Consider the following 21432-nt stretch of genomic DNA (forward strand, 5'->3'; position numbering starts at 1 on the left):
CTTTCATTAAACAAAATGATTTTTATTGAATTAATAGGATTTACAAGAAATGTATTTTTTGCCTGCAACAATGTTTATTGCACTAAAAAAAAAAAACCAAAAACATAAATAACATTTCAGGACAATCAATGAACCAAATGAAAATATTGGAGAGGGTAACTGTACAAGTTTTCCCCAAGTAAGGAAGCTTTACTACAAGACAAAAGCTTGGTTTTTTTTTAAAAAAAAAGCAGTTGTTGTTACATCCCTGATTTTTCCCATGGTGTGGTACAGCTGGTTGGACAATGCTATCACCTTCCCACGTGGCTGGGTCACATTTCATGAAACGCAGTTTACCTTGGATTTAAAAACCCGTGAAAAGTTGGTCTTTAAGAAGGTACAAGTATTTCCCCTCTAATTTCTGTGAAAACTAGTAGTAAACCTAAAGTAGCAATGCGTTAAAGTAAAAAATAAGGCAACTCAGACTTCATTTTCATGAAGCACTTGGTTTACATCGATGAAATCTGCTCCTGTCTGGGTGTTACTGAACAGGAACCGCGTCGGTGTTCTGTACATTAAAGCTGTAAACAAAGAGCAGACCTCTCGCAAGAGAGGGCTACCAAGTCCCGAGGGAAATACATGGAAATACTCACTTGGGTTTGAACAATGTTTGGAATCCAGGACACTTCATATAGTTGCATCTACTGTCCTTTAAAAATATATAGTCAGCTTCTAAATAATGCAGCTGACTGCTAGAAAAAGATACCAGAATCAAGTCTCTGATTAAACTCCGCGCTGGTTTGCAGAATAATAAACTACTTCTTGTATGGAAAAAGATTAACAAACATTTTTCATTTTTTATAAACAATACATAATACAGGTAGAAAAATATTCAAGAGGATAATAACAAAGGTGCAACGTCAACAAAAATAAGCTGCCTTTTCAACAAAAGCACTTTTTTCATAGTTTGAAGTGTGAAAACCTTTTAAAGCTCTTAAGTGTCCTCGTAAAAGTCTATCAAAAAGAGTTGTTAGCTTAAAAATTCTTGCCGTGCTGCTGGGCATACCACTGCTGCCTCTGCTTGCGGTGCTCCAGCTCGGTGAGGAGAGCCTGCCGGTACGCCTCGTACAGCTTAACGATCCGTTCCAGTTCTTTCATGAAGAGCAGCTTCAGCATCCCCTGGTAGGTGTCCAGGTCCGCCAGCTGGAAGAGCTCCCACTTCAGGATGTGATCGTACCTGGGTCGACGGAACAGAACCATTAGCTACTCGCTGCTGAGGGCAAATACGCAGCATCTGACGCCTTTTCTTAAGGACTGGCCTGGCGGTTGCACGGCCACCCGGCAGATTTCTAGCAATCGCCATTAGCGTGTTTTAGGCGAAGAAATAAGGTGATTAACACCAAAAGGCAGGGCGCCGGGTCTCAAAACGAGCTGGAGAAACATCACCTACGGCTAAACTGCAGAATCGCTCATAATACCCCAAGATAAACTCGAGAAATATTCAAGATTCTATTCAGTGATTATAATAAACCCCTGGAGGAAACGCATTTTGGAAGCATTAAAACAGCAACTCCATTCACAACGAGATTTAGCAGGAAAACATCTTTTAAAATTAAAGTAACGGAGAGAAAGAAAAAATTTATTTCAACAGCTGACCCTACCGCTCCCCAGCAGGCACCCCCTCCCCGGAGGCAGAATTCTGCAAGTCTTCCCTCACAACACACTGTTGTTTCCACAGCGTTCTTGTGCCAGTCTTAACGAGCACTCTTGGCCACTTTCCCCCTTTGGTTAATTAGCAGCAATAATCTTAAGTCAGTGTGTCTCAAACTGCAGGTCATGAGCCCCGCAGGACCCCGGAAGGGGGGTATGGGACCGCACCGGTGAGGACTGAGGGAGGGGGAAATCCAATCAGGCCATAATTAATGGCTGCAAGCACTCACACCAGCAAGGGACATCCTCACTGCCCCCGCAGCTATGGGCAGCGATTATCTGCCGGGGGGGGAGCGGGGTGGGTGTCCAGGGAGGGATGGAAACACTAACAGCTAAAAATCCCACATGTTCTGACTCCCTACGCTGGGAAAAATGACCTGGGGAGGTTCCCTGGAGACACGTGGCAAGAGCCTGAAATGCACCGGTGCCACCCCGACCTCCTCCGTTAGGAATATCTGACCTAGGTCCCTGCGAGAGACGGAAACAACCTCAGTGGTGAAGTCGACCAATTACTGTGCTATTTCTTCCCACTTCCACCGGTTACAAGGAGGTGTTGGCTAAGCAAGGGAAGTACCTAGCAGCTCGGGTCATCCGAGTGCCACCCCCACTGTCAACGCGCCCTCCCTGGGGAGGGAAGCGGGCACCGGCCAGCGGTGCGGCGCCTGCCAGCTCGCCAAGGGGCAAGAAGGGGGCTACACACGGAGCGGCGGCGTTAGACGGAGAGCCAAGTGCGTTAACACAAAACGCAAAGCAAAGCAGAAGCACAACGTGTCAGAAGTCTGGCAGGCGGGAGAAACAATGTCCAGGGAAAGCTGCTGAGCGGCGCTAACCACCGCAGAGCCGAGAGCTGCTGGGCCAGGCCATCTCGCCTTTCATTCCACAGGTCGTCTCCTCTCCTGCTCAACAGGCAGCACTGCTTTTCTTATAAAAGCTGCAGCGCTGTCAGAACTATTTTTTTTATTTTTTTCCTTTTAATATGAAGCGCTTCTGAATTTCTGTTTTTACCCCCAACACTTTTTTCGATTTCTGAAACATAAACACGCCCCTGTCTTCAGACTTGTGGGATATCAAAGCTGCTGCCCCTGGATCGATCGGTACAGACTTAATGTGAGATGAGCCCCTTCCAGCCTCCCCTGTCTCACTAGCAGAGCTGAAGAAGCTCCCTGCAGGCTGCAAAACTGCCAAACCACTCTTGTGACTAATCCAGGCAATGCCATTTCTCCTGCAAGTAAGTTTCCACAATCAAAACTGGCACCTGAAGGTCTGCAAGGGAAGCAGATAGCTGGTCAAATGAAGTCCAGTTTCATAATGGAAGTTTGTTCAATCCTAACATTCATCAGTGACTCACTCTCATGCCACAAATTCTCCAAAACTACTGCTGGCGATATTTTATATCAAACACATGGTTCAACATTTCCCAAGTTTAATGTCTATAATATTTAACTGGATATATAAGCTATCCAAACCGTTCAAGAAAGCATTTTTCTTCATTACTTTTTGTGCCAGTAGCAGGGGAAGGTTTCCAAGATCCTGGTAGAAAAACAGTATTTCTAACAAAGTTTTTCAACAAAATCATGGCAATTCTACAGAGAGAGGATTAAAGGTCTCTGGCTCATGGCCAGATGTCCAGTATCACAACACCCCGTGGAGGAATAGCTGCAGGATGGTATTAAGCAGGAGATGCCGGCATCCAGGGTGTTCCTCGAGGAGTTGGTAATTGAATTAATTCAGGAAAAACCCAAGACACTGGGCCAACAGCAAGATAATTCTTTTGTTGAGCAACTTAAGAGTGGGTTAGTTCAGGCTCTGAAGCCCACGTGGCCAAACCATCACCGACTGGGATCTGGCTCATGTCGGTCAGCGCATCAGTCGAGCGTGGGCAGACCGACCCCCCAATACTCTTAAATCGAGTAGCAGAGTGACTTCAGATGGCTAGATATATGCCAAAGCTTAAAATAAACAGGCTGTTCTCTCCTTCCACCTCAGCGTGATGCCCGGAGAAGCCAGGCAGGGCGAGATGAGCCAGCAGCCAGGCAGACACGGGCCCAGAACAGACACACTGCCCAGGGCTTGGAGGGAACAAGGCGCGACACGATTAAGCACGGTTCTCGTTGGTGGGGATGGCTGAGCTAACCTGAGCCTACCTCGGCTTGGAGAGCCTGGTGTTGAGAGAACTTCAAGAATATCACCCCAAAATGAGCAGGGGTGCTAATGCTGTCCCTGGAAAGGGGCCCTGAGCAGCAGAGCGTCCCGCCACAGGCCTGGCCAGCTCCGGGAATAAGCCAAGCTGCGGGATTTCCTAAGCAAAGTGAGGAAACAGCAATTCCCCAACCCTGTTTTAATCTTTTGTTTGATCCGAGTCTTACCCTACAACAGACATTTTAATGAATGACATGAGCAAATGTAGTCATGTCAATGGAGTTGAAGCCAAAATATCAGTAAATTTATGCAAGTATAACTGCATTACAAATTGCAAAGATATAGAAGCACCAAGACATGTGGATGACTACCAAAGATGCTTCTGAATAATTTTAAGAACCCAAATAACCACAGCTTCTACAAACTTGCTAAATCAGAGCTGTCATATCAAAGTTGTTCCAGGTCTTGACATGGCTGCACTGCTGAAATCACTTTTCCCCAAAAGCAAGAAAAACCAAACTGAAGCTCTTTGTCAACATGGAGATCAGAGCCCAAGAGAGGCAGAGCGCCAGCTGCTGCTTGGGAACATTTGCCAAGTACAACTATCTCTGTAAGCACTCGATTGTTGAGTTTATGTGAACAACACCTTTCCACCTCTGCTCCTTTCCCACTCGGCATGAGCAGGATTTCCCCTCACCTGCCCCATGCTGAGGTATCCTTTCAAATGTTCTGAGCCAATGGCATTTATTAAAATACATTCCGCAGCAAGGCTGATTCTCAATGGAAGGACTGTTGCTTATTAAGGTGACAATACAAGCAAGCAAGAAAAAAAAAGCTCTGTCACCTGCAATAATGTGTTAGCAGGTTTTCTAGGGCCTGCAGCTTTTTCCTTTTTTTTTTTTTTTTTTTAAAGCATCATCACAGATTGCAAAGACCTTGGTGGTTCTTTAGCTCTCTGAAGCCCTGCTGACAGTTTCTCAAGAGCAGCAGCACATCAGGATTACTTTTCAGTGGGAGAGCTTCCTTTCGCCTGCCGAGAGCAGTGTGGAATGGGGGAAGAAGTCTAATTAAAGATTAAACCATCAGCAGTGCCTCAATGGGAATGGGCTCAATTTGAATCCAAAAGATCGTAGGTTTAGGAACACTCACCAGAGATGCTGTGAGGAACAGGGCACGGAGTACCAATACCTGACCTAGACTCAGCAGGTATTTTTTTAGAAGAGCAGCTGGTTGCAGAGAGGAAAAAGCACATTAGCACAAAATTCTTACAGGGTGCAGCCTTCCCTCTCGGGTGAGAAAGCAGGAGCTTATTAGGCAGAACATGCAGTCAGAATACCCTGTCTCCAGTGCTTTTCCCAGTAGATAGCAACTATTTTATATAGAATAGGAGACTTTCAACACGAGAAGCACTGACATGCCCCAAACTGGAAGAAGAGAATGCTAGGAAGGCATTTTCAGTCTCCTCACCCTCGGTGGGCAGTCTGGCACACTGTGGGATCACCTACCTGACTAACTTGGAAGGTGGAGAAACATTCCATTTTAGTCTGGCAAGGGGTTAAATGCAAGCCAGGAGTCTTGATTCCACTGTGCTAAATTCTGACAGCTGCACTTACGCTCTCGAAACAACCCTTGACAGATGCCAGGAGAGGGGAAAAGAATGCTTCAAGGTATCAAAGTTACCTTGATATTGGAAATCGTTACAACCTCAAGTTATAACCAGACATCAAAGCCTCTCCACTGTGCAGTGAGCCAAGTATCTGCTTTTTATCTTAACACTTTGACCATTTTTCATTAAAATAGGGAAGCATTATGGCTAATACCTACTAAACTCTCCATTAGACTTTTCCAGTGGCCAGAATTCTTATCCTTCAGAGAAATTTGTGGAAACAAAAGCTAACATTATTTATTTTTGCTATCATTATTCACTTTTCTGAATAAAAATGACTGGCCTTTAGTCAGCTAAATCAAGCTAGTGTCAGGTGTAAGTAACAAATCATAACAAAATATACCACCACAATGATTTCAGTGAAAAACTGTACTGATAATCAACAGATTTTTACAGTAAATTCCAAATAACAGATCACAAAAGGTATTCCTCTACTACTACTAAGAAACTGTTTTGCCCACTTACTTTCAGTTTTGCACCAGAACATAGGAGGATATTAAGTTCTCACACTCAGCTTCTGGACAATACTACTGAAGAATTTACAAGCATCACAGGATGTTTTTCTCAAGGTTTAAGCCAGTTGCTTCAGCAACAGAGGTTTATTATGAAAATTATATTGAAAATGTATCAGTGATCTTGATTTTAACTGTGAAAACAAATCATCAATTGATCCTTAAGAAGACCTCAAGATGAGGTAACACTAAGCCAGCTGCTACCTCCTCCTCACTTTTCCAGTATAGTATTAGCATAAACCACAATTTATTTCTTCACGGAAGTGTTTGAGAATTTTGACAATATCACTGTTACCACCAGCGCTACTGTAACAGAAGGCTAAAAGGATACTGGAAAACACATAATTTTTGATTCCTCTGAACCATGTAAATTCTATTCAAACAGCTTGAATGAATTAAATGTTTTTGTTTTGTTTTGTGGGGTTTTTTGCCCCCCTTTTTTTTTTTTTAATTTGTCTCAGCCTACTAGATATAAAGAAATTACTGATAAATTGTTTGAATTGTCTTAAATCTGTTTCTCAAGTTTCAAGAGAAGTACCAACAAGAGTCCACACAACACAGGTTGAAATATTTAAGACTACATTGTCTGGATGTGCCAAAGACCTAAATAAAGACATGCAGCAGCAGCCAAAACCAAAAAGTATTTCTAGGAAACAAGTCCTCCCATAGGTTACAGGAACTTAGCGTACCTCTGGTGTGTAAGTGTACTGGTGGATTTTAGGCCAATTTAAATCTTTATGGGCTGCTGGCAAGCCCAGCAGCCAGAAGTAGTAATAAAACCCATTCAAATTATAGTTACTAGAAGCAGCTAAAAAAAGGAGGACTTTTTAGTGGAAGTCACTGAACATCATACACAGTCTGAATTTGCAACTACAGACTGATCAGCTCACTGCTGTAACACTTAGCTTCTCCATATTCCCCTTATGAAAAAATACATGATTCCATAATTATTAAAATGTATCTGGATTTTTTTACTACTTTTCTATTCAGTGTTACTCTTCTGCAGAACTGTACCCATTAGAAAATGTAATTTCTTCCATTATGCTGACTCAAATCTTTTCTTGGAGGAGACTCCCTGTTCCCATAGCATTGTTTCTTTGAAAAAATGACTTTTTACTACCACTTAGTTTTTAATTAAAGTTCTTGATTAGAAATATAGATTTCAGTCTGTAGTCAAAATTCTTCACTGTGAAGGAAAATTTGTGTCTTTTTTAAAAAGGAGTACAATATAAATGAAGAAGTTCACACCCTAAAAATACTTCACATATTTTACAAGCACATGGTACCGTTCTCACAAATCACTGATGGTAAGTCATATCCTCAACTCTCTAATACATCATTCTGCAAGTCATGTGAACTGCCAGAAGTACTGTGATGATTTTATGAATGCCCAACACAAAGCAAACTCACGCGATGAACATCTGGTACAACTTCTTCATGCACTGTCAGCAATAGTTCTTATGCAATTAAGAAACAGATACCAGTTAGAGTTCTACTTTCAGTCATCAAAATTCACTTGCTTTTCTTCTAAGTTATGCATGCATGGTGTGAAAGGCAGAGGGAAGAAAAACCAAAACTCACTTTACAGGAGCCCTGGCGTAGACCTGGAGCCAGTCTGGAATCTCCGCAGTGTGGTAGGGGTTTGCAGGGACAAGGAGAGGCTGGCTTCTCTCGGCTTGTTGCGGCTGGTAAGTCACTGGAGGAGGCTGGTCGTAACGGGGAACGCTGTACGAAGACAGACAGACAAAGTCCGTAACCTCCACGTAATAACTTAGACATACTGATATTGTTAAATTGTTGACATTACACAGATTCATCCACGCAAAGGCGGGTGATGCAACCACACAGGCGGTGTTGCCTCAGCAGGCCTATACTGTGACTTTCTGTTGCTATTTTTGTGCTTCACTCCCATCACAAGTGTAAGTGTTGCTGCTATCTGTTAGCACACCGCAAAATTCACCTTAGACCTATTCACCTAGTGCCTGCTGCCTGGATACTACAGCAGAACAAAAAATGCTATCTGTTTTTACAACATTAAAATGGCAAGTACTGATTCAGCCAATTAATCCACCATTTAGTATGTTAGAACAAATGTATTTGGGCAGCAGCTGATAAGTTTTTCCATTTATAACAAAGGCCATCCTCATATGTTTATCTTTCATACCACATGTTAAAAACCTTTCACTTCCTAGGTAACAGCAAAAATAGATTGAGTAACAGAAATTAACTGTTAGATTTGGTGTACACTAACTTTATTTTGCCTTTAAATTATGAGTAGCTAAAATACTGATTTTCATTCTAGACAAGACTTAATTCATGTTTCAGATGGTACATGCTACTTGTTCAGACAGTCTCCTGGTTCGAGTTTCTTTTCAGTCTACAATTCAATTCTGTTCTCAACAACTTTGCTATTTTACTGACAGTCGAAGAGAATAGCTGCTTTTAGTGAGTTAGGAAGAATATCCTGGTTTTAAACTTAAGACAGTAACGGATGAGACAAAAACCTAGCAATTACAACTTCTAAAAATCTTAGTCAAGAACCAGTAAAGCTTACTTCTAAAAATAAGAAGGTTTTGGCACGTTATGAGACAAAAACAGTTCCACTTTCTGAACTGCATTAAGAAAAATCCAGCCACAGAAGAGAAGGCAGATATCTTACCTGGGAGCACAAGGATGCTTATACTGAGCTCTTTTATTGATGTGATCTACGTAATACACTCCAAATTCTGCTGACTCAACTCTCTCCCATCCCGGAGGCAGTCCCTCGCGCTCGAGTGGATGGCTCCAGTGAGTTGTATTAGTGTTATGATCTATATAGTATTTCCTTCCTCTAATAGTCCAGTCCACTGACCAGCCAGGAGGAAGAGGTAAATCTTCAGAACTATGATTTGTTAAGTTTCCTAGAGAAGTAGCAGCAACTCTACCAATGCCTAAAAAAAGGGGAAAGCAATGTTTAGCTTAACTGATAATACCCAAACCCAACATTACCTACAAAGCTAGCTTCCCCTCCCCACCACGAGGCACCCTGTGAACTCTGAACAATATCATGGTGTTCATGATACTCGTGCGTTAATAAAAAGGCGAGAAGTCAAAATAGCTATTCCCTGTTAAATCTCACTTGTTTCGCTCTCCTTCAACTCCAGATTCACCAGACAGCTTCAGAGACAGTTACAAGCATCCCTGCTCTTTCAGTTAGACATGTATATTAGCACACATAACAGGGATTAAGCTATTATTGTCTCAATTTGCTGTGCAGAGAGCTAACATTAGATTACAAATGTTAAAGCTTTAAATAAATGACAGTTTCTTTTAACATGCTATTACAGCTGCATCAAAACTGTTTATCTCCCTCAAACCACAGCTATTTCTTTTTCTACTCAGTCAGAAACTACAACTATGTGGAGAAATCACTGAATATCAACAAAGCTTTTCAGATTAACCAGTCAAGAGCAGTAACAGGACCAGGTAAACCAAGAGAGGAGGCACAAGGTTAGCACCATCCTGCCCTGACCGTTATTACTCAAGCACGTGCAATCACGGCCAAAAAGCGTCATCAGTAACAAGAGAAAACAGAAAAGCTGAACCCACAGAGGATCCTGCACAAGCCCTTTGCTGAACATGGTCATCCTGCCCACACTGAAGTTGATGTTGCCATACCTTCTTCGCTAAAACTACCCACACTCATTAGACTAGCTAGTTTATGCGCACTGCTGGGTGGGACAGCCAGGCCTTCTGAATGCAATCCAGACAAGATCCAGAGACTTTTTGTTCAGAGCGAGTCTCAAAATTCTTCTCATCACCCTCCACCCCCTTTCTCCCTTCCACAGATCCTGGAAGGAAGTTTTGCTGGCTATTAGGCTGTACATCTGCTTCTCTACATCTTGCTCTTCTCTGAAACCGAGTACCTACTCTTTATTATGCTGAAGAGGCACATGAAAAAAGTAATTTCCAGCTTTTCTTGGTGATGTGGGCTGCACTAGCAGAAGGGCTTTCCAACAAGAGAACTAAAGCCTAAGTTTGGTGTACTGGCAGCAGCAGGGCTGCCAGGAATCAGTAGTTGATTAAGTTCCTACCTCTGCCCTAGAAACCCAGCACATTCAGGATAGATTGCTAAACAGATGATTTAAGCAATGGTTCACCAGCATTTTAAAACACATGATTTATTGTAACATACACAAAGTTTTTAGATTTTAAAAATCAGCATGCTGGATGCTGATAGACACACTGAAGACACATCATTTCAATTTAATCTTTTCCTTCCCTCTATATACTATGGATATTTAGGAAGCTAGTTGAAATAAGAGCCATAATAATAATTACAAAAAAAACCAAACCAAAACAAAACCCGAACCCCAAAAACCCAGCGACACGAGAATTTTGCAAGTCTCTTTCCATTCCTTGGAAGCCTGCTACCTACTGGCCATGCTGACCTAAATTCCACACTCTTTTTAAAAATCCTCTTTGGTAGTTACCCACAGTTCTACAATTATAAAGTCTCTGGCTTTAAAGAAACTCCAATTATCTTTTCATCACAATCAAATGCATCTATTCAATCACAGTATTCATTGGAGTTTGTGTGTTATTATTTCCCACAGCCAGAGGAAGGGGTATGGGAACCGCTTTTTCCATTTTCTCAGAAGTCAGAAAGTGACTCCATCACAAGCACCACATTTACTGACTGAGGAATATACCCCTTCTGTTTTTCAGAAATAACATTTGTGAGATTACTTTTTGAGAGAGCAGAAGGGAAAGGCAGGTCTGCAGTCATTAACTCAAAAAGACAACAGTAATACTGAAGTAGCAGCAAAATCATTGCATTTCTCAGGCAATTTTGTACTCGTTTGCTGACAAAGGCAACAGTCTTTTTCAATATACATACACAATACAGCCTGCTAGCCAAGCGTCCTGCTTTCAGCTGGGATACAGTTAATTTTCTTCCTAGTAGCTAGTACAGTGTTCTGTTTTGGATTTAGTGTGAGAATAATGCCTAGTGTTTTAGTTTTTGCTAAACAGTGCTTACCCTAAGGTAAGGCTTTTTCAGTTTCCCATGCTCTGCCAGCGAGGAGGTGCACAAGAAGCACGGCCAGGAGAGCTGCCCCAAACTAGTCAAAGGGCTATTCCACATCACAGAATGTCCTGCTCAGTACAGAAACTGGAGGGAGTTGGCTGGGGGGTGGATTGCTGCTCAGGCTCACCACCTGCTGACCGATGCAACTGCACTGTGCGTCACTTGTCTTGGGTTTTATTTCTTTTTTATTATATTCCTTTCCATTACAATTATTATTATAGTATTTTTTTTTTTAGTTACTAAACCATTCTTATCTCAACCCACTAGTTTTACCTTTTTTTTTCCCCCGACTCTCCTCCCCATCCCACTGGGAGGGGGGAGGAGTGAGCGAGCGGTTGCGTGGTGCTTAGCTGCTAGTTGGGGTTAAAACCAGGACACCAAGGGATGTCAGCTATTTTAAGAATTCATTTACACATAAAATGACATAGACTGAAAACTGGATGGGCTGTCATTCCAATACAAGATAGCAGTCATCAACAATAAAGTAAGGGGAAGGCTCCAAAGCAACCGAATAAATAAAAAATAAATTAAAAAAACAAACTCACAAATTTCTTCCCAAGTTCTCTAAAACGTTTGTGCTCATCTACAAATCTTTTCCTAGTGTTGTTGTGTTTTAAACTATTTGGCCTTAAGTATTTCCTCTCGTTACAGTACTTACCTATTTGTGAGCTTTATAAAGGAAAGCTGATGGCTCCCGTCTCTCACCAGCATTAACCAGCCGAGACCTTTACTTCCAGTGAGGAGAAACATCCTGGAGGCTTCCTGACCTTTAGCAGTACTGGGGCAGCGAAACTATTTCAGACCCTCGCTACAGTTATGTCACTGGTTTTGTTTTCATTCCAATGACAAAATACAAACATTTAAGCTTCTTGAAAATACTGCACTTTGGATAAACAAATTCAGTATTTCCTCCAATTAATCAGACTGCTGTGTTGTAATTTCATGTACATATAAAGAGTGACTATTAAATTACTGCTACCAGAAGATCTGAACACACAAACTTTACTGGGGGAAAGAACTTTCAAAGCCATAAACATATTTATGTTTACTGTTAAAACCAGCACATCTGTATTTTTGTTACAGTTTCTCCTACTTAAATTCTAGCACAATTCCAGCAGCAAATACATACATATGCATTCCTTGGGGTAAAGGTCAGTGCTTTCTAAAGCATCAGAAATTTGGAAACTGGTATTAAAAGTTGCACAAATCAACCTCTGCACCAGAAGTTTTCTTGACACAATGCCTGTATCTCTTCATACAAAAGCCTGAGAAGACTGGGAGATAGACTCAGGTAGCGAGGAACACCAAAATCTAGATTACATAGAGAAATCACCTAGAAAGCAGTCTAAAAAGCAATGCCACACCTAATGGAAAGGCAACGCTGTGTTTGCACAATCATTTAATTCAAGCTACACGGTTTCTCCTAATGTCAGCTTTTTTTTTTTTTGATTTCCAAGATGCAAAGAACAAAAATAATACCAGACAAGTACAATATGCATTCCTTTTGTCATTTTGACTTCATTTTTGGAGCAGATTCATACCGTTAAGGCAAACTTACACAGCTGTATCAGTTACCAGTTTCGAACAATGTTTCAAGCCTCTACAACTAGAAAGCTCTTAATTATTAAATCAAAGGTCAGATTTATAAACTGATGGTTGCAAATACTTCAGGTTGTAGACTATCATGTACAGACTTAATGTGCATTCTTCCCCTTAAAAATCACAGATCATACTGAAATATTCTGTGTGCTGGAAGTTTTAAGACATGAGGTCTTCAATGTCTTACAACCATCAACCCACTATGGCATTCAAATTGGCAATTAGCACAATTTAGACATTTGTATATATAATTTGAGTTACTAGAGATCAAAAGAAGTTGTATATTGGTTTTCCTTATAAAACTCAGCAGACATTTCCTTCAAGGGAGAGTGGATACACATACAAGAGAAATAGCTCCTGCTATGATTATGAACAATAAGAGAAAATGAAAACTGACTTTCACATAAATATACCTCTAAGTATCAATCATAAGACTGAACAACACTAGGAAGCGTAAATTCCTATGTGACTTCTTCCAAAGTATAAGCCAAAGTAGTAAGTTACAAGACAGCCTAAAACTATCTACTGTGAACACTACCTTTCCTGTGTCATACTGCCAAATTATGACACTCTTCTATATTTAAATTTCAGGTAAGGTCTTAGCCCTAAAGCACTTTCACAGCAGCTCAAAGCTTTGCACAGAATTTTGCTGCAAACATCAAAGATACTCCCTGAATCATGGGCTGGTACCACATTTACATAGCGCAATGCAAAATATCTACAGAAAAAACCCCAAACTTACAACTCGATCCATTTTTATCAAAACATCTAGTGTGAAAGCTGTGATTTTCCTATCGATGGAGGATATGGTCTCTACCATACAATAAGTAAAACCAGAGTAGTCAAACCAGTTCACTGTAACTACTCAGGGGTTTCACACTTACATACTGTTTTATCTATGATGAAACAGAAATTCTCATTCTTCCTGCTTTCCCAATGAATAAGGTTTAAATTATCTATTTTTTCCAAATGTTAAAGGTCTCCTTTCCTCTGCTTAAGGATGAGAACCGTTCTTTATAAATTCCCCTGAGTGGCACTATCAAATTTCAAAAATGGTCAACAATGAGTTTAAATTTATGCAATTGTAAACCCTTTTCGGGTTGCCTCTTTAGAACCTGTCTAGCCTCACTTCTTAACTCTTGATTCATAATGGTATATATGTTTGGGGTATTTTTTGCTTCAGCTGTTGCTTTTAAGAAACATCAATACTGAACCTTATTTGTGGATTCGCTTTTTCTTTCTCTTGTAAAATATAATATCTTCACTTTAAGGTCTTGAATTAATTGTCAACCAGGCCACCAGGCATCATATGCTGTTCCAAAGCAAAAGAGAATTCTGTTGAATGCAGTCTGCTTGCTTAGGAGTACCCCTGTGTATGCTCTAAACAAGATACTCTGAGTTCTAAGTAAAGCCAGGCTCTATATTCAGTCTTATTCTCAACATATTCAACAACAGGGCATCCTAATACCAGAATCCAAACTTGAACTTTGAGCACCACATTCAAGGGCATTATAAGGTATCAGTGCAAAGATTCGTTCATTTAATATTTCTCTCTTAGAAATGTATCTTAAGCTAATAACGTCACAAATGTGAAGAATATGTAGTATCTTCTTCAATCAAGGAAGTTCTGTTTGGTTTGTCTCATTAGTACGGAACAAAGAAAACCGTACGCGATATACGTTAATGCTCTCAGCTCACTGAAGGGGTTTTATTGTAAAGGCACGTTGCCCAGAAAGAAGTTCATGTTCTTAGGAGGAAGGGTTTCCAGGTCAGCAAAAGGCAGTTCTTCAGTCTGCCTGGTAGAAAGCACAGGAGGAAAACCCTACCACCAGAGCAGTCCAGCATAAAGGGAAAAGAGCAGAAAAACTGAAGAGAAAGTCTCACTGTGTTTATTAGATACAGTGCTGATGTAGGCAGACAAGTTTCAGAGCCTATGAATTCCCCACAACTAGTTTCAACCAAATTTTAAAGTGGTGAAGAACAAATCCAGCCAAACAAAAGGCCTTCGTATTTGTCTTTAATTAGGTAAATTGTCTTGAGAGCTTTTTTTGGGGATGCCAAAATCCTCTCCCTTCCCCTCATCAAACCAGGATGAAGAAGAGGAAGAAAAGGCAAACGAACTGTTTAAGAGAGTAAGTAATAATAAAATAGCAAAAAGAAGTTCCAATAATTATCCTGTTTAGCGAGGTCTGCAGGTTCTAGGCCTTCCTAACCCATTCCAAAGCATCTGAAGGTACTTCCTGAACACAAGTACCTCCTTTGTCAGAGGGAACTCCAAGTAAGCATAAATTCACAAATAGGAAATGACAGGAAGTACTTTGAAAGCCTCAAAAAGCATGCTACAAAGAAGTTACTGCAAAATCAGCACAAAAGAAGAAAAGAGCAGGAATTGCCATTTGTTTAAAAATGCGTGAAGTGTACAGATCTAAAAAGAAAAGCCCTGCTACTTTAGCTCTAAATAGGTTTCATTTAATAATTTCTATTTATTAATTTTGCTTTTATATTAAACACAAATACCAGTTTGCAATTCTTAAGGGGTACAATTTAACATGAGATGAACCTATTTTCACTAAAGTGCACTGGATTCTCTGTCCACAGGATTAAGCATTTTCCTCCTCTGACATCACAGTCAACCGCTTACAATCCACCATCAGAAAGTCCCTTTACACGGTGATTTTAATCTCAGCAATTTTCACATACACATAAGAATTTTTCAGCTTACCGCTCAAACAGGTACAAATAACTCTGAGGTCTTGGTTACAAGTTAGTTCCAATCTATACTGTAGATATAACTTCAACCACAGACCTCCCCAAACCTTTAACCTAGAAGAGAGGAAAGAGATGTCGAGGAAAGACAGGTAAAGTCTCTTAGAATTAAGTTTCAAATGGACACTAAAAAATGTTTTCAAGAAATGCCACAGAGATAGCTAAACATACAAAACCAAGAAATATCTCAGTTGAAGACATTTTTCAGGAAAACAAACAGCACTGGATTGCCAATTCAAAACAAATCTAATGAAAATAAGGAGGACATGGTAGTATTGAATCATACCGAGAGAGACAACAGGACTTCAAGAAGAAATGCCTATAACAGAACGCAACAACACTGTCAACATAAATTGCTGAAAAATTACGGGACTTTCTTAAATACTTTGCTGAATACTTTGACTATGAAGATCTCAGTAAGAACACGTTTTCAACTTATCTCCAAATTATACAGAGGGGAATCTTTATTCTGAAAAAAAGCTGAAATTCCCCCATGCACCTCTTCCCTTCCAGACCACTGCTCCAAAGTCATCTCAGTCGTAACCAACCCCAAATGAAACATCGCTCACCAATAACAAGTGTACCTTGTGTTCACCAGGCAACATTTCTGCAGCAATCAAACCCAACCGTAACGGGACTGACTGGGGGAACCTTCTAAGGGAAGGTGGGAAAGGAAGAAAAGCATAGAAGGCAGCATAGCTAATAAACACACTCATGTGTCGAAACTGTAGGTATTAGGCAATTTTGTCATCAATTATCTTGATGAAGAATTTTGCTTAAATGAAACATTCAGAAACAACAATGGAGGTGTGTGAGGAAAAAGTAATTTAGAGAAAGACAATGAAAGTCAAAGGCCTGCCTCAGTATTATATGGTTCAAATAAAAAGAAGCTTAATGGTGAGATGGAATTAGTAAGAAAATGTAAGGTTTTCTTATTTTTGGCCACGTAATTCTTTTACTGAGGAAAAGTAATGGCAATTCTTGAAAAGATGTACAAAAGTTAAGGACATAGGTCAATATTCTTACTGTAGTGAAAGAGGAATTTAAGATTTCACATTCCATGATGAGATGAAAGAAAAAACAACAGAGGAAAAGGGAAACACTTTGGCAGACAAAAGGCTCACCTTTTTTTGTCTCTCCCTACAAATGCATGGGATTGAATACTCACCGTTATAAAATAATGTAGAACTTGTTCAAACTATTAAATGTAAAAATATGAGAGTGAATGACAGAAACCAAACAAACTGCAGCAGCTCTTATGATTTCCAGTGGCTAAGGGGGCATGTAGACAAACAGGGGGAAAATAAAGTCTTTTTAGAAAGAAATCCATGTTGCTACAAATAAGAAAAATATGGCTGTAAAGCCCCCCTTTTACCTTAAGAATTAAATTATTAATTTAAGAAATTAAACTCCACTTTCAAACTGATAGATAGAACTCCATTTCCACTTAACTGTTTCAATTCTACAAAGCAGCAGCACCATTTTTGAAATCTTCCTCAGCATACACAGTTAGTGTAATAATTTTGACTGTTAACATGATGGATGGGTTTATGAAATCCTCCCCTCCTGCCTCTCCTCCCTACCATATCCCAGCACACGCTAAGAGGTGCTCCTTATCTGGACCAGGTAACTGTTTAATGACTGCCAGCTGAACAACTGACAGAGATGGAGGGCTCTCATGCAAAATCTAGGTGGATCAGATGCATTTAGGAAAATAAATGAAGATAAAGGAGCAAGTCCTTAGTATTTCAAAATTTACTGGCTGACAGAAGTAACACTAGCATTACTCTTCTGTCACTTTATATTGAAATGTTTCTCTATGAAAAAAAACCTCAGAAAGCATGGTCAGGTTATAATCCCATACACAAGGTCAGCAGCCTTAAATGTTGACATTCTTCCTAGCAGATTTATTTTTCTAGACGGGAGATTTATTTCACTAGAGACTACGTACTATTTTGTTCACAGATTACAAGTAGTAACAAACTAATAACGTATTTAGTGTTGAAGGTAAGTTATTTACAGGTTCAAAATGTTTGTTTCAAACTCCTCCTTGAACAGAGTTTCTGTAGTATATGCAGTGCTCAAATGCAGCCAAATTTACAACTTTAAGGTCACCTTTCTATGGCCAATATTGTAATCCCAGACTTTTTATTTCACCAATAGACTGACAACAGCACACTGCACCCAAGAATTATTCTTCAGTGTCATCACAGATAGAACCAAGTATTTCAAAGAGTAGTATTTAGTGGATTCTTCTCTCTTATGCTGTTCTTCCATTAGAAAACAAAGACAAGTTCCAGTGAATTGGAGGGGGAAATAGGCATATTTATAAACAATATTACAAGCTAAAAGGAAAGAAAATAAAAATCATGGACTAGGAAGTCAATTTCAGCACTAACTCTATGTCAATTTGCTAATTACATAAAGCAGTCATTCCTCCCGTTGACTATTTACAATAAATTATTTTAATTATTGAGGTCAAATTAACACAAGAAAATTAAATAACAACACAATGATAGTTATAATAAAACAAAACAGCAGTGCTGTTATTTAGATCTTTGATTATTCTCTACATCATGAAAATAGTAGATGTCCCCTAATGAATAAAATTCCTTGATAGTTAGCAACTGAATCAACTTTGTCATGAGTTGCATATATGCTTGGCATTAAAAAAAACTTGCTCAACCTTACCCCACTTAATAAATAAATCCTGGCTTTAGTATATTTTTTCCTTTCTGAATATAGGCAAATTCTTAGAATTAAGAAATGTGAGCACACAGTGTACCTGGATCACAGAAATGTCATTAAAAGAAGCTCTGTCGTACAAAGCATAACTCCTAAGCACATGACCCTGATCATCCTGATACACCTCTGTATCCAAAGTCTTATTAAAAACATATTGTAAAAAAAGCAACAATAATTACCTGAAGTGTGCCTCCCATGATTCTGTGGCATCCTCTGGAAAAGATCGCTGTTGTGTTCATAATACCTGTAGTCCTCGTGTACGCGATCATTTAACTGACGTCTCCTCTGGGCATCATAAAAATGGTCATAATAATAACATCGGGCACCAGCATCTCCATTTTCCAAAACAGAATTAGGTTCTGTTAAAAAGGACTGGGAGGAAGAGCCATATTCTCTAGGGACATCAGCTAAACTTCTTGCAAGATAGGAAGGTGCGGACAGTCTGTTGCTTTCACGTCTCATTATTTCATGAGGTGGCCTCTGCACAGGAGTTCGAAGGAAACTCTGGTTTCTGGAAACAATTCCATCTCCACCAGAAGCATATGCAGAAGAAGTTGAGTCAGGAGGACAGATATCAGTTCGTCTTGGAATGGTTGGACCGTGACGGATAAATGAAGGCATCAGATCTGATATACAGCATGAAAGAAAAATAAGAACTTTGGCTGTACTTACACCTGAAGCATTTGGCTAGCCACAATGATGATTTCCACCATGGAACTGAAGAAGTCCAAATGCTAGAACCTATTTAATGCACCTTTAATGCGTATGTAAGTATAATGGTGGTAATGCTGGAGTTTGTACTGGTGCAACAGAAACCATCACACCCTCCAGCAACAAACTATTGCCAAGAGTACCATTTTGCCAGTCTAACTGCATCCACCATAAACACACAAACCCCCAAACCCATCAAAAAACACAAACAATAGAACCCCCAAACCACCCCACACTGTACTGGGGCTACAACAGCCAGGCTTCATACCTCTCCACTAGAAGGTTCAAGAAAATCCAAGTATCCTGGCTACCTAACACTTCGTCAAGACCACTGTCCTTATGAACTCAGAGTAACTGAAGACATGAATGCCTACATGCTCACAATAATCCATGACAGAATCAGGTACAGAATCCACACTTTCTCCATTAATTATAAAGTTCAACCAGCAAAATGCTGTCATTCAGCACACGTTCTCAAATTATTATGAAGATATCTGACTTTCTCCTTTACCTAAAGGGGTTCTGCACATGAACAGTGACACCTATTAATACAATTTTACTGCCTCCCTCCAGTAAGTGAGATATCACTCCTCTCCTTACTATTACTTTCAACATGATATAAATAAGTAGTTTCCTTCCAAGTGACCTAACAGAAACTATGACTTTCATTTAGGAGGTTATGCCTATTATTAACTATTTTTTATTAATAAACTTTTACAACTTAGGGTAAAAATGCAGTGCATCCCAGAAGGTGCCATCAGTAAATTTATAATCAAAGCAGTCATAGTAGCTACTCATTACATCAGGGCAAATACCATATGTAAAAAGTAATAACCCCTCAGACACACCTACATGTTAATATGAAAAAAAGCTTTGTGGGTTTTGGTTTGTTTTTTTTTCAAAGACTATGTCAATGTAATCTGACTACTAAATGATTTTGCCTGTTGACCGGGGAACCAGCTGTTCATGCAGCAAATACTTCCAGAAAAGCTGAGTGCCTGTTCCTACCAGCAGATCAGTTGTTGCTAGTTGTGATCTCCAAGCTAATCACAGTCATGGAATCATCCTGCAATTACAGCAGAATTTTCAAAGATTAACAGAAGCAAACCTCAATGCGCTTTCAAGGTGTATTCGCTAGTGTTTTGTATAGTCCTAGCAAAACCAGGACCGTGGCATTAGCGTCAGGTTAGCCACACAAAGATCAGTGTCCAAGGTACATAGCGGTGACCTCACCACATTGATTCATGGTTAAGAACTGGAGCACTTGCTTCCGCAGGGATTCTATGCAACTGCCTCGTACAGTTATCTCATTTTCAAAGCACACACCTTTTGTCAGGGCAAACAGCCTAGATCAGGAAAACAACCACTGAGTTCTGGAAAGAATGGGATGAGCTGTTCCACTCATCTGACGGGTACCTGTTTGGAGACTATCTGAAGCCCTGCCTGTTGAAAACTGAGCAACGGCAGAAAAAACAAACAAACAAACAAAAAAAAAAATCAACAAAAAAAAAAGCCAACCAAGTTTGTTTACAGTAAGCAGCTGGTGGTACACTACGCGTAGGGCTCCCTTTTAAAGCCAGCCTCCTTCCGCCAGCTCCCACAAGAGGAATTTCTTCCCCCACCCCCCCCCAGGAGGGGACCCCCCAAACCCGCGCAGGGCCTCCAGGGCCCGCCGGGCCACAATCGCAGCACACAAAGGACGCGGTCCTCCCGCGGAAAGCCTGGGGCTTTCCCCCCTCAGCCTGTCCCCGACACTCACTGCGAAGCAGAGGGCTGGTCTCCTTCTTCACGTACTTGCCCTGCACCTCGCCCGGCTTGGAGAGCTCCGTACGCGTCTTCTTCCGCGACAGCATCCCACCTCCCGACCCGCTCCCACCGCCCGCATGCCCGGCGCCGCTCCCCGCTCCGCAGGGCACGGCCCCGGCCGCCCCCGGACCCTCAGGCGCGGCGACGGTTGCTCCGCGCCCTCATGGCCGCGCACCGGGCGGAGAGCTGAGGGGAAGGAGGGCGGGGGGGGCGGGGGCGGGGGGGGGGGGGGGTTGTCGCGGGGGCTTGTGGGTAAAGCGGCCTCCGCCCTCCGGGGATTGGCCGCGGGGCAGGGAGGTGGGGGGGGGGGGGGCGCACGCAGTCAGAGCGCCCCCGCGCGGCGGGGAGGGCGCACGCGCCGGGACGGTGGCGGGAAACGGACCCGCCTCGGGGGCTGCCCGCTCCCCCCCCCCCCGAAGTTTTTTCCCCTTTAATCAACTCTCGTAATAGAAGAAACGACTTTTGGTAGCTGCCAAACTGCCCTTTTTATTATTATACCTTCCTGTATGCATCTGATGAATTTGCAGATACTACCCGAAGTATCTACAACTTCCATGGAAATATTTTCATGTTAAATAAAAAGCAGAAGACACAAGTATGGATCGTACAGTAATATTTAATTTTTTTTTTACATTCATTATAAATAATGTTGGTTCATCTTTCAGTTTTACATGATGTTATAAGGACAATATATTACACCAGAACAAAACAAACTCGATAGAAAAAAAAAC

At 41.0% G+C, this 21432-nt stretch overlaps 1 protein-coding gene across 1 annotated transcript; it reads right to left on the reverse strand.

Annotated features, from left to right (window-relative positions):
- Nucleotides 1-221: 221 nt before the first annotated feature.
- On the reverse strand, nt 222-20906 carry SAV1 (salvador family WW domain containing protein 1). The gene is made up of 5 exons (XM_033003015.2): nt 20655-20906; nt 18364-18810; nt 8666-8936; nt 7588-7731; nt 222-1216 (listed from the first exon to the last, which is right to left on the reverse strand). The coding sequence occupies exons 1-5, from the start codon at nt 20746-20748 to the stop codon at nt 1015-1017; spliced, it is 1158 nt and encodes a 385-aa protein (XP_032858906.1). The 5' UTR covers nt 20749-20906; the 3' UTR covers nt 222-1014.
- Between the last annotated feature and the right edge of the window lie 526 nt (nt 20907-21432).

This window comes from Tyto alba, unplaced genomic scaffold (genome assembly GCF_018691265.1).
Source record: "Tyto alba isolate M040663 unplaced genomic scaffold, T.alba_DEE_v4.0 Super-Scaffold_29, whole genome shotgun sequence".
Taxonomy (NCBI): Eukaryota; Metazoa; Chordata; class Aves; order Strigiformes; family Tytonidae; genus Tyto; species Tyto alba.

Bases quoted from the DNA above. Each gene is read 5' to 3' on its own strand.
- SAV1 (XM_033003015.2), bottom strand. From the start codon at position 20,748: ATGCTGTCGCGGAAGAAGACGCGTACGGAGCTCTCCAAGCCGGGCGAG. The intron at 18,811-20,654 runs GTGAGTGTCGGG...GCTGTATATCAG, and splicing joins GACCAGCCCTCTGCTTCGCA to ATCTGATGCCTTCATTTATC. The intron at 8,937-18,363 runs GTAATTATTGTT...CCCTTTTTTTAG, and splicing joins TCATGGGAGGCACACTTCAG to GCATTGGTAGAGTTGCTGCT.